This window comes from Chlorocebus sabaeus, chromosome 10 (genome assembly GCF_047675955.1).
Source record: "Chlorocebus sabaeus isolate Y175 chromosome 10, mChlSab1.0.hap1, whole genome shotgun sequence".
In the NCBI taxonomy this organism is placed as follows: domain Eukaryota; kingdom Metazoa; phylum Chordata; class Mammalia; order Primates; family Cercopithecidae; genus Chlorocebus; species Chlorocebus sabaeus.
The window spans coordinates 90,620,068-90,633,841 of record NC_132913.1 but is presented as its reverse complement, the minus strand read 5'-3'; the positions used below and the strand labels follow the sequence as shown (position 1 = coordinate 90,633,841).

Here is a 13,774-nt window from a genome sequence, read left to right as displayed (position 1 = left end):
TGTCACCGGTAAAATATGGTCTTGGATAAAAGTTTAGTTCAAGTGTTTGGCTGTAAAATAATCTGTTGGAACCTCAGAAAGATTTAAGGTTGTACCCCACAGACCCACTCAACTAGAAAATAGAGTGTCTAAGAATCTTAAGAGCATTTTTCCATAGTAGCCGCCCATCCAACCCAAAGTAGAGAAGGGACTGTTTTGTAAAGTAATGTTGAATGGCTTTTGTTCAATAGACCTGACACATAAGAAACCTATAAGGTTTTAAATGGAATTAGACTAGTTTAGAGTAAAAGAGAGAAACTGCTTAAAAAATAAGAGAGATCTTTGGCTTTCAACTCACTGTGGTTAGGAAAGAGGCTGACAAAAATACTCATGTAAACGAAGTTTTGTTTTTGCTTTTAGGAGCCACATCTGAGTAACTTCATCCACACACAGACTTGACTTAGATAATGAGATCCTGAATTTTAGGCCTCAAGCCCTAATGCGGAATAGCAAACTACTGTCTGTGGGTCAAATCTAAGTTGCTGCCAGATTTGTAGATTAGTAGTAGAACACAGCCACATCCATTTGTTTTTGCAGTACAACGGCAGAACTGAGTAGCTACAACATAGATCTTATGACCAATGAAGGCAAAAAATTTACTATCTGTCCCTTTACAGAAACAATTTGCCAATTCCTTCCTTAATGAGATGAGGGTTTTAGGGGAAGGGTGTCTTGAGAGGAAGTGAATATATTTTGCATGTAGGAGTAAAATAATTTTTGTCCAGAGGGCAGAATATATGTTGATTAAAGATAGCTACAAATTCTTGCCAGGTGCTGTGGCTCATGCTTGTAATCCCAGCACTATGGGAGGCCGAGGCATGTGGATCACGAGGTCAGGAGACTGAGGCCATCCTGGCCAACATGGTGAAACCCAATCTCTACTAAAAATACAAAAAATTAGCCAGGCGTGGTGGTGGGCACCTGTAGCCCCAGCTACTCGGGAGGCTGAGGCAGGAGAATGGCACGAATCTGGGACACGGAGCTTGCAGTGAGCTGAGATCATGCCACTGCACTCCAGCCTGGGCGACAGAGTGAGACCCTGTCTCAAAACAACAACAACAACAAAAATATAGCTACAAATTCTTTCTCACTCTTAGCATTGAGAGATGGAGCTCAATTTCCCTCCTCTTCAATCTGGCATTGATACTGTTACTGTTTAAACATTATAAAGTGGCAGAAGTGATGCTATGAAGAAATAGTGGAAGTTTCCACTTTTGGAGAGCACTTAGCTGCCAGGTGAGGAGTCTCACTACCCAGCTGGAGAGGAGATATCCTGAGATTACATGGAGAGGCAGAAAAGCTAGCATCCTACTGTTTCAATGCAGCCTTCAGATGACTCCAATCCCAGCTGCTACATGACTGTAACTAACTGCACGAGAACTTCAAGCAAGAGCAGAATTCCTCAGTTGAGGCCAGCTAACCCACTAAACTGTGGGAGATGATGATAAAATGGCTATACTTTTTTTTTTTATTGTTATACTTTAAGTTCTGGGATACACGTGCAGAACATGCAGGTTTGTTATGTAGGTATACATGTGCCATGGTGGTTTGCTGCACCCAACAACCCGTCATCTACATGAGGTATTTCTCCTAATGCTATCCTTCCCCTAAAATGGCTATACTTTTAAGCCACTGAATTTTGGAACAGTTTGTTACTCAGTAATACATAACTGAAATATATAATTCTAATATCTTATTAATAGGGTTGCGAAAGCTGTATGGATAAAAATGGAGTCCCTTATGCCAAAACCTAACAAAATCTAGTGGAGAGGCCATAAAGGAGGGGCTCTTATGCATACATGCCTATAATAAAGACTATCACAAAGACACTCTGAAAACCACAACCATACACCAAGAATACTTCTGCGAGGATGTCTGCCCAGCAACTGCCTGTTCAACCTTGGAATAATGCCATCCTTATTATTAATCCTTGTGGTCAAGGATAATTGTTTCAAAACAACTTATGTAACCTTCCTCATTCTACCTTTAAAAACCTTTGCCTTCCTGGGTACATCTCTGGCCCCTAATGGTTCACTAGGGCACAAGTATTATCAGACTGCAGTTCATCATTCATTCCCAAATAAGTCTTTTTTTTTTTTTTTTTTTTTTTTTTAAAGAGACAGGGTCTTGTTATATTGCCCAGGCTGGTCTCAAACTCCTGGGCTCAAGTGATCCTCTCATTGCAGCCTCCCAAGTAGCTGGGACTACAGGTGCACACCACCCACACTTGGCTAAACTCATTTTTGCTTTTTTAAATTTTTTCTAAATTCCTTATTCATGCATAGGGTTAAGGCTTACAAATAGTATAACTGAATTCTGAATTTTATAAATATATGCTTATTTTATAAATACATAATGATAAAAAATGTTTCCAAGTACTGGCTTAATTATTTTCAGAGTCCTCCAACATTTCAGCTTAGGTAGAGAATAAAGTGGGCTACTGTGGGGAAAAGTGGAGCCATCAATATCATCTGCAAGATAGCAACACAATATCAATGTTAAACTAACCCTCACTAGTCCTTCAATTCCAAATTAGGACATTTAACTAAAAACTAATACTTTATTATTATTATTTTTTGAGATGGAGTCTCGCTCTGTCTCCTAGGCTGGAGTCCAGTGGTGTGATCTCAGCTCACTGCAACCTCTGCCTCCTGGGTTCAAGAGATTCTCCTACCTCAGCCTCCTGAGTAGCTGGGATTACAGGCATCCGCCACCACACCCAGCTAATTTTTGTATTTTTAGTAGAGATGGGGTTTCGCCATGTTGGCCAGGCTGGTTGCAAATTCCTGACCTCAGGTGATCTGCCCGCCTTGGCCTGCCACAATGCTGGGATTAGAGACATGAGCCACTGTGTACAGCCATACATTTTTTAAAGTGGCATTTAAGGTTTAGCTGCCTTTTTTTTTTTTTTTTTTTTTTTTTTTGAGACAGAGTCTCAAAAAAAATTGCATTCCTGTCACCCGGGCTGGAATGCAATGGTGTGATCTCAGCTCACTGCAATCTCTGCCTCGTGGGTTCAAGCGATTTTCCTGCCTCAGCCTCCTGAGTAGCTGGGATTATAGGCATGCGCCACCACGCCTGGCTAATTTTTTTATCTTTAGTTTCACCATGATGAAGTTTCACCATGTTGGCCAGGCTGATCTCTGAACTCCTGACCTCAGGTGAGGCCTTGGCCTCCTTGGTCTCCAAAAGTGCTAGGATTACAGGTGTGAGCCACTGTGCTTGGCTTAGATGCCTTTCTTTTAGAAGCTTAGTGAAATCCTTCAGAGAAAACAAAAATGTACTCATCCTTGTTAGACTTAAAATAAATGTGAAAACTGTAAAACGCCAAACTACACCAGCTTAGTGACTGGAACATTTACATATACAGCAGATGGACATTTTACAGAGCTGAAATGTTTAATATTTTGCTATATATATATATATATATTTTTTTTTTCATGGTACTATACTACAGTCTCACTGTATCAGAAGATTCATAGCCTCAAAATAAATTACCATATTGTACTTTCTAAAGTCAGCTTATATAATAAATTACAAATTAATCTAGAAAAATAATTAAGTCAGATTATCCCATCCCCTGGAAAACACATCTTTTATCTTATTACTCTGTCTAATAACTAAATGCAAAAGTCTCACCAAAGCTTTCCTATGTTTATAGATGAAATCTTCAGCTGATTTAGCCCATTTGGGGAGAATGACATCATTTACTAATTCTCTGGAAACTTGTAGACGACCCAAGTTAAATTCTAAGACATGTAAAAAGAAAATGTATCAAATCATTGTAGATTATAATAAACAAAGTAAAACAAACAATAATAAGGGCACATTCCCACGCAAAACATATTTTTTTCTTTTAAAATTCTTATCTATTGGAGTACATACCAGTTAATTTAAAAACAAAAATAACTAGTTTTAAATTAGCTATTATAATGTAAATTAGAGTAAGAATTAAGTTGTCAAGCAAGAAAAGCGGGGGAAACTATAGCTACAACCCTTATTTTAATCTGACCAAAATGAAAAATTAAGTTTTCTTCTCACACTTAAAATAATGAGAGGGACACAGTCCCTCTAATAGTACACTTACAAAATACAGCTCCTTAAAGCTTTTTGGTGTAACTCATACCTTAAACTCACTCACTAGAACAGTTATATTTGTCTGATGAAGAATAACATATTTACATACCACTATTCTAAAAAGATACTTGCATAATAAAGATCTGCTCATATGGTTAGAACATGGCATTTTGATAAAATTTCCCCAAATATGAGGGTTTTTTTTTTGTTTGTTTACACAACGTGGCGGGGTAGAAGGGGGACTGTTAACACAAAAGACCTTTAAAAAAGAAGGCCTTAAAATACCAGTGTGCTGCCTTAAAATACTAGTGTATCACAAGTTGGAGAGGAATTTAAATGTCATAAAATGACAGGATGCACAGTGTCTTTGGTTTTATGTTAAACCCATCACAGTGTAGCAGATATTATTTGTTGCCCACCTGATAGTCATTCCCCCTTTTTATTTGCTAGCAGAACCTTTATTTCATTCAAGTGTCCATCTCTGCCCTATACTTCATGCCCATTCCAGGTGACTGGTCTAGGGGTTGGTATATGACTTAGTTCTGGAGAATGAGAAGTTATGAGGAAGAGTTTTTCACTCTTAAGAAAGGACACAATGGATTAACAGCCTCACTTATTTCTAAGATATTGTTGGATCTGCCTATGATGCCTAAAACTGTGTTAGGCATTTGTGACCATAAGAGGAACTAGCCAAAGTCAAAATACTCAGAATGGCACAGTGAAAATGCAGAAAAAAAGTTAGCGCTGATGATGCTAAGCTATCTGAAATTTCCATACCTCAGGAATTTTATTATGGGAAACACTAAAATTTCCTTGTTTGCACAATTTTGAGCTGGTTTTATTAAAATTTTTTCCTAAAGGCATTCTGTTTTTCTTTGTTTTTAAATTTTTTATTCTTAAAGGCATTCTAATTGATATATTTACTTTCTGCCAAACAGCTCATCTCAAAGAGGCAATGTATAGTTAGAAGTGGAGGCCATCAAGACAATGGTGCTAAAGATAGCAACTAACTCTTATATAAATTGTTAAAGAGTACCTTAAGTTCTCTATCCAAATGTAGTCTGCTCATCCCTCCTATTCTAGATACTCTGCTTTAGGATAATTCAGTCCAACAGCTGACTGAGAATTTAGGATCAGACTCAGACAACAGATTTACCTCATTTTCTGAAAGTCACCAATTTTGACTGCCTTACTGTGATGCCCTGCCTCCAACAGCCTGTTCCAGAGTACACAAAGTGACATTAAGCCCTGGATATGTTCTCCTCAGTATGAAAAATAATTGTACTGAATAAACGAAGGGTCAAACATTAACACTACATGTTAGGGCAGGGAAAAAAGTTGACAATAACTCTTTAACATTGTGGAACCTCCCTAAAGAACACCAATAGTAAAAATATTGCTATTTTCCTTATTTGTACTTAAAAGTAAATGTAAAACTACCTCACAGGAAAAGAATTTGGACATTTAAAAATGTATTAATATTTAACTCCATACTTCTCTACTTCAAAAACATAAATTTTCAAATATTATAGTAACTTATATCCTGTCATTTTAATTTGCCTACTCTTGCATGCTCTAAATCAGGAGTTACCAAACTTTTCCTATAAAAGGTCAAAGAATAAATATTTTTGGCTTTGTGAGTGATATCATATCTGTTGCAACTACTCAAATCTGCTGATATGCTTACTTTGAAAGTAACCTACTATGATACAAAAATGAATTGGCTGGCCGGGCATGGTGACTCACACCTGTAATCCAAGCATTTTGGGAGGCCGAGGTGGAAGGATCACTTGAGCCCAGGAGTTCGAGACCAGCCTGGACAACAAAGTGAGACTCCATCTCTCTAAAAATAAATGCGGGCATGGTGGTGCACACCTATAGTTCCAGCTACTCAGGAGGCTGAGGTGAGAGGATTGCTTGAGCCCAGGAGGTCAAGGCTGCAGTGAGTAGTGATCACGGCACTGCATTCCAGCCTAAGGAAAAAGCGAGACCTGTCTCAAAAAAAAAAAAAAAAAAAAGGAATTGGCTGGCTGTGGTCCAGTGAAACTGTATATATAAAGACATGAGTTTGCCCATGGAGTTGGTTAATAGACCTGTAGTCAGCTGATGGTTAGTCTAAATCCTCACCTTATCTAACACAAACACTTTTAACCTAAGTGGTATATATAGCTGAAATAGCACATGGTCATTTTTGCTTCCCTAGTAAACACTGTACACTATAGTCTGATAAACTCTCTTAACGATTCAAATTTGACCCCTTTAGCTTAGTTCCCTATAGCACTTCCCTGGAAGGTAAGACTCATACCATTAGTTTAGCCCTGTCACTAAGTAATCCATAGACAGAATGAATCTTAAATAATCTACAGGATATTATAAAAATGTCCTGAAAGACATTTACAGGTCCATTGGGACCTGCTAGTCAAATTTTTAATCCCCTATTTCTTACGATTTTGATTTTCCAAAAACTCTGGGAAATAGAAGAATTCAGGAATAAGTTCTTTCACATCATATGGATTATCCATGAGAGCTTGCCAGGTTGCAGGAATAGAATGGAACTGCCGATCTGCACAGTCAAACCTGCATGTAGAAATTAAAAGAGAATGTAAATATTGAATGAAATCAACAACAAGACATGAAACAAAACTTTTAGATTCCCTTCAGGGTTCTTAATGATTAGAGGTACTGTTTTCTAAATCTTCCCCTTTAATGCCTACACACACAATTTACTCTCCTTATTATGATAATCTCATAGTTGTCAGGAACTAAATACTCTAATTTTAATCACCAGTAGCACCTTAGTTGAACTAGTTGAAAACCAAATCACACTGGAGAAAAATTTCACATAAATTAAATATAATCTTAAGAGTATTTTTAGGGCCGGGCGCGGTGGCTCACACCTATAATCCCAGCACTTTGGGAGGCTGAGGTGGGCAGATTACCTCAGGTCAGGAGTTCAAGACCAGCCTGGCCAACATGGTGAAATCCCGTCTCTATTAAAAATACAAAAATTAGCCAGGGGTGGTAGCACACACCTGTAATCCCAGCCACTCGGGAGGCTGGGATTGCCCAGGCTGAACTTGAACTCCTGGGCTCAAGCAATCCTTGTGCCTCAGCCTGAGTAGCTGAAGTTATAGGTGTGTGTCACCTCACCTTGAGTGTAAGGGCTTTTTATATATTCTAGGTACAAATATACAAGTCCTTTATCAGATATAGTTTTCATTTCTTTTTTTTTTTTGAGACAGAGCTTTGCTGTGTCACCCAGGTTGGAGTACAGCGGTGCAATCATGGCTCACTATAGCCTTGACCTCCTGAGCTCAATCTATCCTCCCACTTCAGCCTCCTAAGTAGCTGGGAATACAGGTGCACACCACTACACCTGACTAATTTTCTATTTTTTGTAGAGATGGGGTTTTGCCTTGTTGCCCAAGCTGATCTCAAACTGATGGGCTCAAGTGATCCACCTGACCTGGCCTCCCCAAGTGTTGGGAATTAAAGGCATAAGCCACCATGTCTGGCCAGTTTTTACTTTCTTGAGGGTGACCTTTGAAGTATTACACAATCTATTTTTGAAGCTTTGTAAAAAATCATTTAGTCATAAAATCATTAAAAGCTGAAAAGACCCAGTGATACCTTATTGCATCTTTTTTTTTTTTTTTTTTTTTTTTTTTTTTTTTGAGACAGTTTCACTCCTTCACCCAGGCTGGAGTGCAGTGGCACAATCTCAGCTCACTGCAACCTCTGCATCCCATGTTCAAGCAATTCTCATGCCTCAGTCTCCTGAGTAGCTAGGACTACAGGCGTGCACCACCATGCCTGGCTAATTTTTTTGTATTTTTAGTAGAGATGGGGTTTCACCATGTTGAACAGGCCAGGCCAGACTGGTCTCGAAATTCTGACCTCAGGTTATCCACCCACCTTGGCCTGGGATTAGAGGTGTGAGCTGCCACACCTGGCCTACTTTATTGCATCTTATGAAGAGAAAAGTATCTTCTATCCGATACTTTAATAATAATATTCCATTGTATGGATATATCACATTTATTTACTCATTTATCAGCAGATGGACACTGGTTTGTTTCCACTTTTTGGTTGTAAATTAATCTGGTATGGCAGGGCACAGTGGTTCACGCCTGTACTCCCAGAACTTTGGGAAGCCAAGGTGGGTGGATTACTTGAGATCAGGAGTTCAAGACCAGCCTGTGCAATGTGGCAAAATCCCATCTCTACCAAATATACAAAAAAATTACCCGGGTGTGGTGGCGCACCACACCACACACATCTCAGTGAGCTGAGACTGTGCCACTGCACTCCAGCTTGGGTAAAGGAGTGAGACTCTGTCTCAAAAAAAAAAAGATGCAATAAAGTATAACTGGGTCTTTTCAGCTTTTAATAATTTTATGACAAAATGAATTTTTACAAAGCTTCAAAAATAGACTGTATAATACTTCAAAGGTCACCATCAAAGGTTACATGGTACATGTAAAATCTGGGGATGTTTAGTGATCTTAGGGCCAGAGTCTCTTCTTGAAAGCCAAGGCTCATTGTACATAGACAGAAATAAGGAACCCAGGCTAACTGTGAGAGATAAAAGCTACATGGAAAGAGAACAGAATAGGCAATATTTACATAGCTCTGGATTGGGTATGGAAGGCAAAATGGTTGTTAAAGAATAAGGCAACATGGAGACAAAACATGTATAAATAGGGAGCTATATGGAGGATTTATTGAGGAACAGAAGATTCATGGAAAAGCTGGTTTCCTTAGGATTAGGAAAATGTACAACGTAGGTTAGTTATAATACCCACAGTGTAAATACAGTGGTACAAAGACTTGTTTGAGCTGCTGCAATAATATAAGAGTCTCTTATTGCTCCTCCTTCCATTCCTCATGATACATATTTTTAGGACTACACAGGCATAGGCATTGGCTTGGTTTGACTCTCCGGTGACGCCTTAGATTTAGCTCTAAATCAGATCTAATTATAAATCTCTGGTAGATTCCTCAAAACAGTAAGAATCACAAAGGTACACTGGAATAACACTAAAAAAGGAATTCTCCTTAAGTCACTGTGTGAGTCAGTTTGAGTGACTCATTCTCAAACTAGCTTATCTATTTTTAGCTGAATCAAAATTTAATACAGGAGAATAAAAAAAGACATGTTACACAGCACATGACATGAAGGCAAACAGTTTTCAACACTAACATATAGTCATAAAAAAACAGCTTTTTTACTGAAAACATACCTTCCACTCTGAAGTTGGATGTGGAGGGTGGTGAATGGTTCTACACGAATGAGATAGTGCATGACCCCTGCAGAATTTGAATAGTGAGTACCATAGTGAAACTTATCAATAGTTCCCATAGGATCCTCAAAATTTTCATATCTGTGGGGAAAAAGATCCTAAAGTTTTATAACCACAATAATAAAATACATAAGGGGGCATAAGTTTGTATTTTATTTCTGAAAACACAAACACAAAATTTCTGACTGAGTTTTTTAAAAGTCCATCCTTATTCATATGCCTCATTATCAAACTCTGTATTCATATCATCATTATACTATACTAGCAAATGAAAAAAGTTTTATTCCTTAATACTTTCTTCTGAACAACAAAATATCATAAATACTTAATTCTGGAATAGCTTTTATTTGTTTTTATTTTATTTATTTTATTTTATTTATTTGTTTTTTTGAGACAGAGACTCGCTCTGTTGCCCAGGCTGGAGTGCAATGGCATGATCTTGGTTCACTGAAAGCTCCGCCTCCTAGGTTCATGCCATTCTCCTGCCTCAGCCTCCCAAGTAGCTGGGACTACAGGTGCCCATCAACACACCCAGCTAAGTTTTTGTATTTTTAGTAGAGACAGCGTTTCACCATGTTAGCCAGGATGGTCTCGATCTCCTGACCTCGTGATCCGCCTGCCTCAGCCTCTCAAAGTGCTGGGATTACAGGTGTGTGCCACTGTACCCAGCCTGGAATAGTTTTTATTATGCAATAATAATACATGTTCATTGTAGGAAAAATTAGAATTAAAACAGAAGAAACTTAAAATCAACTATGATTCTATTCCCAGAGATAACTAACACTAATTTTTTGGTGAATATCTATCTATCCTAATGTATAAATATACAAATTTTTATTTTACATAAAAGTGCTATATATATTGTTCATAACTTATATTTTTTATTTAACAATTTTCTACGGACATCTTTCCAAATGACTGAGTAGTCTATTTTTAACAGGTACATAATACTGTATAGATGTACCACAATTTAACTATTTTTTTACTTTTTAGACACTTAAGATTGTTTCCTTGTATTTTTTTGTTTGTTTTTTGCTAGTATAAAGCACTGTGATAATTAGACATCCTTTTGTGGCCAAGGTAACAGGAAAAATTAAAAAAAAAAAAAAGGAAGAACCAGTCAAGAATTGTGAAAATTAATACCTAGAAACCTAAAGGTAAAATAAAAAAGGGATGGTGGATAGGAAAAAGGCCTAAACCAGATTATTACCAAAAGATATATAGTGATTCTTCAAGCTCTATCACTGATACATGTGTAATTAGTCTGAATGGTGACATCTGAATTAGTGTATATAAAATCCAAATAAGAATAAAAGATTTTTGTAGGCCATAAACACTGAATTTCAAAAACCAAAATAGTAATGGGTTCATTAAGCTGGGGCCAATTTCCTTTTATATACTAATCATTAATATTCAGGGGAATAAAAAAGTTTTCAGTTCAAAGCCATTTGTATCTATGCAAAAATGTACCACTAAAATGTAAAACAACTTGTATCTTTAATTACCAATAAAATAAGTTATTTATATGAGTATTTCCTGTAGAACACTGTTTTAAAAAATTACAAAATCTTCTTTCAGTTATTATCAGAAAAAAAAGTTTGACTAATGGCAGTGATGGTATACATATATACCCAGCAAAGTTCCACTGGTAAATCAAATCAAATCAAATATTAAACATTGTAAAAATCCTAGGGAAGGTTGCAAAGAAAAAGTAGGAAAAAAAAGTACCATCTACTTTCATATCAATCTATAACTAAGTTAATTTGTAAAATAGTTTTGTCCTTATTATTAGAATTCAAAACTCAAAAGTCATCCCTAAGTTCACAGGGAGAAAAAGGGATATTAAAATCAGGTTACTCTTTTGCCTGTGGGCAGCTTGCTTCGAAAAAATTAACTGTGAGAAGTTGACAGGGTAGATCATAAACAGAACTATAAAATTTTCTTCTTCTTGTCAAAATGACATGTTCTAAACTGCCACACATCTACTCTTCTTTATTCACATTATTACTGAAAACACATCAGTATAAATTGTATATCTACCCAAATATTATATTAGACAGATACTTTAATATGTTTGATTATTAAGTTATAAAGTTTGAAACATCCGGGAGGAAAAATTTCAAGAATTTATTACTCTTTAGCACATACTTATTGCATGGTAAAAAGAAATTCTGAGCAATATCAGTTTAAATTTGGTGATGAAGGGAAATCAACAAAAATATAGTCAAGACTTCTGAAGGGCAACCAAGATATTTTCAAGAAAACTTAGTGAAGTAATTATCAGACTCTGATTATCAAAAGTAGTAGTACGGTAAAAAAAAATTTTTTGGTTGGCCATAGCAAAAAATCAATACAAATTCAAAGAAGCAATGTGTATTTTTCAAAAGGAATAAGAAGTACTTACTTTTCTCGCATAGCTTTGGCATTTTTTTCATTAACTACCCCAATTGGTTTGGAAAGATCTCGAAATACTGCAGGGTTATTAAGGTCCAACTCTTCTGAAGTATAATCTTGTAAAATCCAGGGAAACTAAAAGAGCCATAATTTACAATTTACACATTCCTTCTTAGAGAAGCTAATATCCTCATATCTAATATCAAATGGTTATCTAAAGACAAAAAGGGATAGTCTCTAAAAATATTTTTTCCCTGTTGTAAATATCCACTCATCTTTAATTCAATAACCAGAAGTATTATTTCCTATAATTCCACTGGGATATTTTACTTTCTTTTTTTTTTTTTTTTTTTTTTTTTGAGACAAAGTCCTGCTCTGTCGCCCAGGCTGGAGTGCAGTGTCATGATCTCAGCTGACTGCAACCTCTGCCTCCTGAGTTCAAGCAATTCTCCTACCTCAGCCTCCTAAGTTGCTGGGATTACAGGTGTGCACCACCATGCCCAGCTAATTTTTGTATTTTTAGTAGAGACAGGGTTTCACCATGTTGGCTAGGCTCGTCTCAAACTTCTGACTTCAGGTGATCCACCCACCTTGGCCTCCCAAAGTGCTGGGACTACAAGCATGAGCCATTGCACCCGGCCCCATTGGATATTTTCAATGAAGTGAAAGAAAAAAGGATTTTACTTAAATTACTTTTCATGCTTATATACTTGTTGAAAATAACTGGGTAGAAAACATACAGAAAGGCCAAAGGGTTTTTATACTTTTTAAATAAAAAATAAGTATCATATATATACTTCTGTCATTTATAAAAATGTAGGGCAATTCCACATTTATAAAGTTTATACAAAACTTACCACAGGATACTGTGCAAGGTCATTATAGGTTCGTCCTGCCATTGTATTTATTTGAATGAGGTAGTCAAAATTTGATATCTCTCTGTTTACCCATTTCTAGACAGCACAAAAAAGAGCAATATCAAAATTTAAAAATCTACATCTCTTAGACATTGGTAGGTATTACTGACAATAGCAAGAATGGGCTAAAAAAAAAAAAAAGTACAACAGGGAGATACATCAATATATGTTTCCTAAATTTACTTCTTTTAAAATATTCGTCTCTAAAAAAGGAACAGAAAATTCAACATAAATCTTATACCACAGTCTAGAAGGTCTTGATAAAAATTCTTTCCTAACAAAAAAAAAAAAAAAAAAGACTTGTCTTTTCTTCAATTAAATATTTTACTTGAATACGTTAACATTTTTATTTTATTTATTTCTTTCAGAGAAATGGTCTCACTCTTGTCACCCAGGTTGGAGAGAAGTGAAGCAATCATAGCTCATTACAGCCTCAAGCTCCTGGGCTCATGCAATCTACCTGGCTTAGCCTCCCAAGTAGCTAGGACTAAAGGCATGCCCTATTACACTGGCTAATTTTCTAAACTATTTGTAGAGATGAGGTCTTGCTTTGTTGCCCAGGCTGGTCTTAAACTCCAGGCCTCAAGTGATGTTCCTGGCTTGACCTCCCAAAGCATTGGGTTTACAGGCATGAGCCACCATGCCCAGAATAAGTGGATTAAAATTTCAAATTTTATTTTATTATTTCATTTTTTAATGATTTTTTAATTTTGGAGGTAGTTTCACTCTTGTTGCCCAGGCTGGAGTGCAATGGCGTGATCTTGGCTCACTGCGACCTCTGCCTCCAAGGTTCAAGTGATTCTCCTGCCTCAGCCTCCTGAGTCGCTGGGATTACAGGTGCCTGCCACCACGCCCAGCTAATTTTTTGTATTTTTAGTAGAGACGGGGTTTTACCATGTTGGTCAGGCTGGTCTCGAACTCTTGACCTCAGGTGATCCACCCGCCTCGGTGCTGGGATTACAGGCATGAGCCACTGCAACTGGCCTAAAATTTTGAATTTTAGAAGGACTGTTCCACTTTGAAATTTTTGTTACACATTGAAAT

General features: G+C 36.9%; 1 protein-coding gene across 5 annotated transcripts in view; it reads right to left on the bottom strand.

The window, feature by feature from the left end:
• Nucleotides 1-13,774, bottom strand: part of NBEAL1 (neurobeachin like 1) — a 212,748-nt gene that overhangs the window by 36,430 nt on the left and 162,544 nt on the right. For 4 of the 5 annotated variants that reach the window (XM_038001729.2, XM_073019947.1, XM_073019948.1 and 1 more), the window contains 5 exons: nucleotides 12,671-12,766; nucleotides 11,824-11,948; nucleotides 9,360-9,500; nucleotides 6,563-6,693; nucleotides 3,679-3,788 (listed from right to left, as the gene is read on the bottom strand). In XM_038001729.2, coding sequence (XP_037857657.2) covers nucleotides 3,679-3,788; nucleotides 6,563-6,693; nucleotides 9,360-9,500; nucleotides 11,824-11,948; nucleotides 12,671-12,766 — 603 coding nt within the window. The remainder of the gene's footprint in view (nucleotides 1-3,678; nucleotides 3,789-6,562; nucleotides 6,694-9,359; nucleotides 9,501-11,823; nucleotides 11,949-12,670; nucleotides 12,767-13,774) is intronic. The other variant, XM_073019950.1, reaches the window with a different exon arrangement.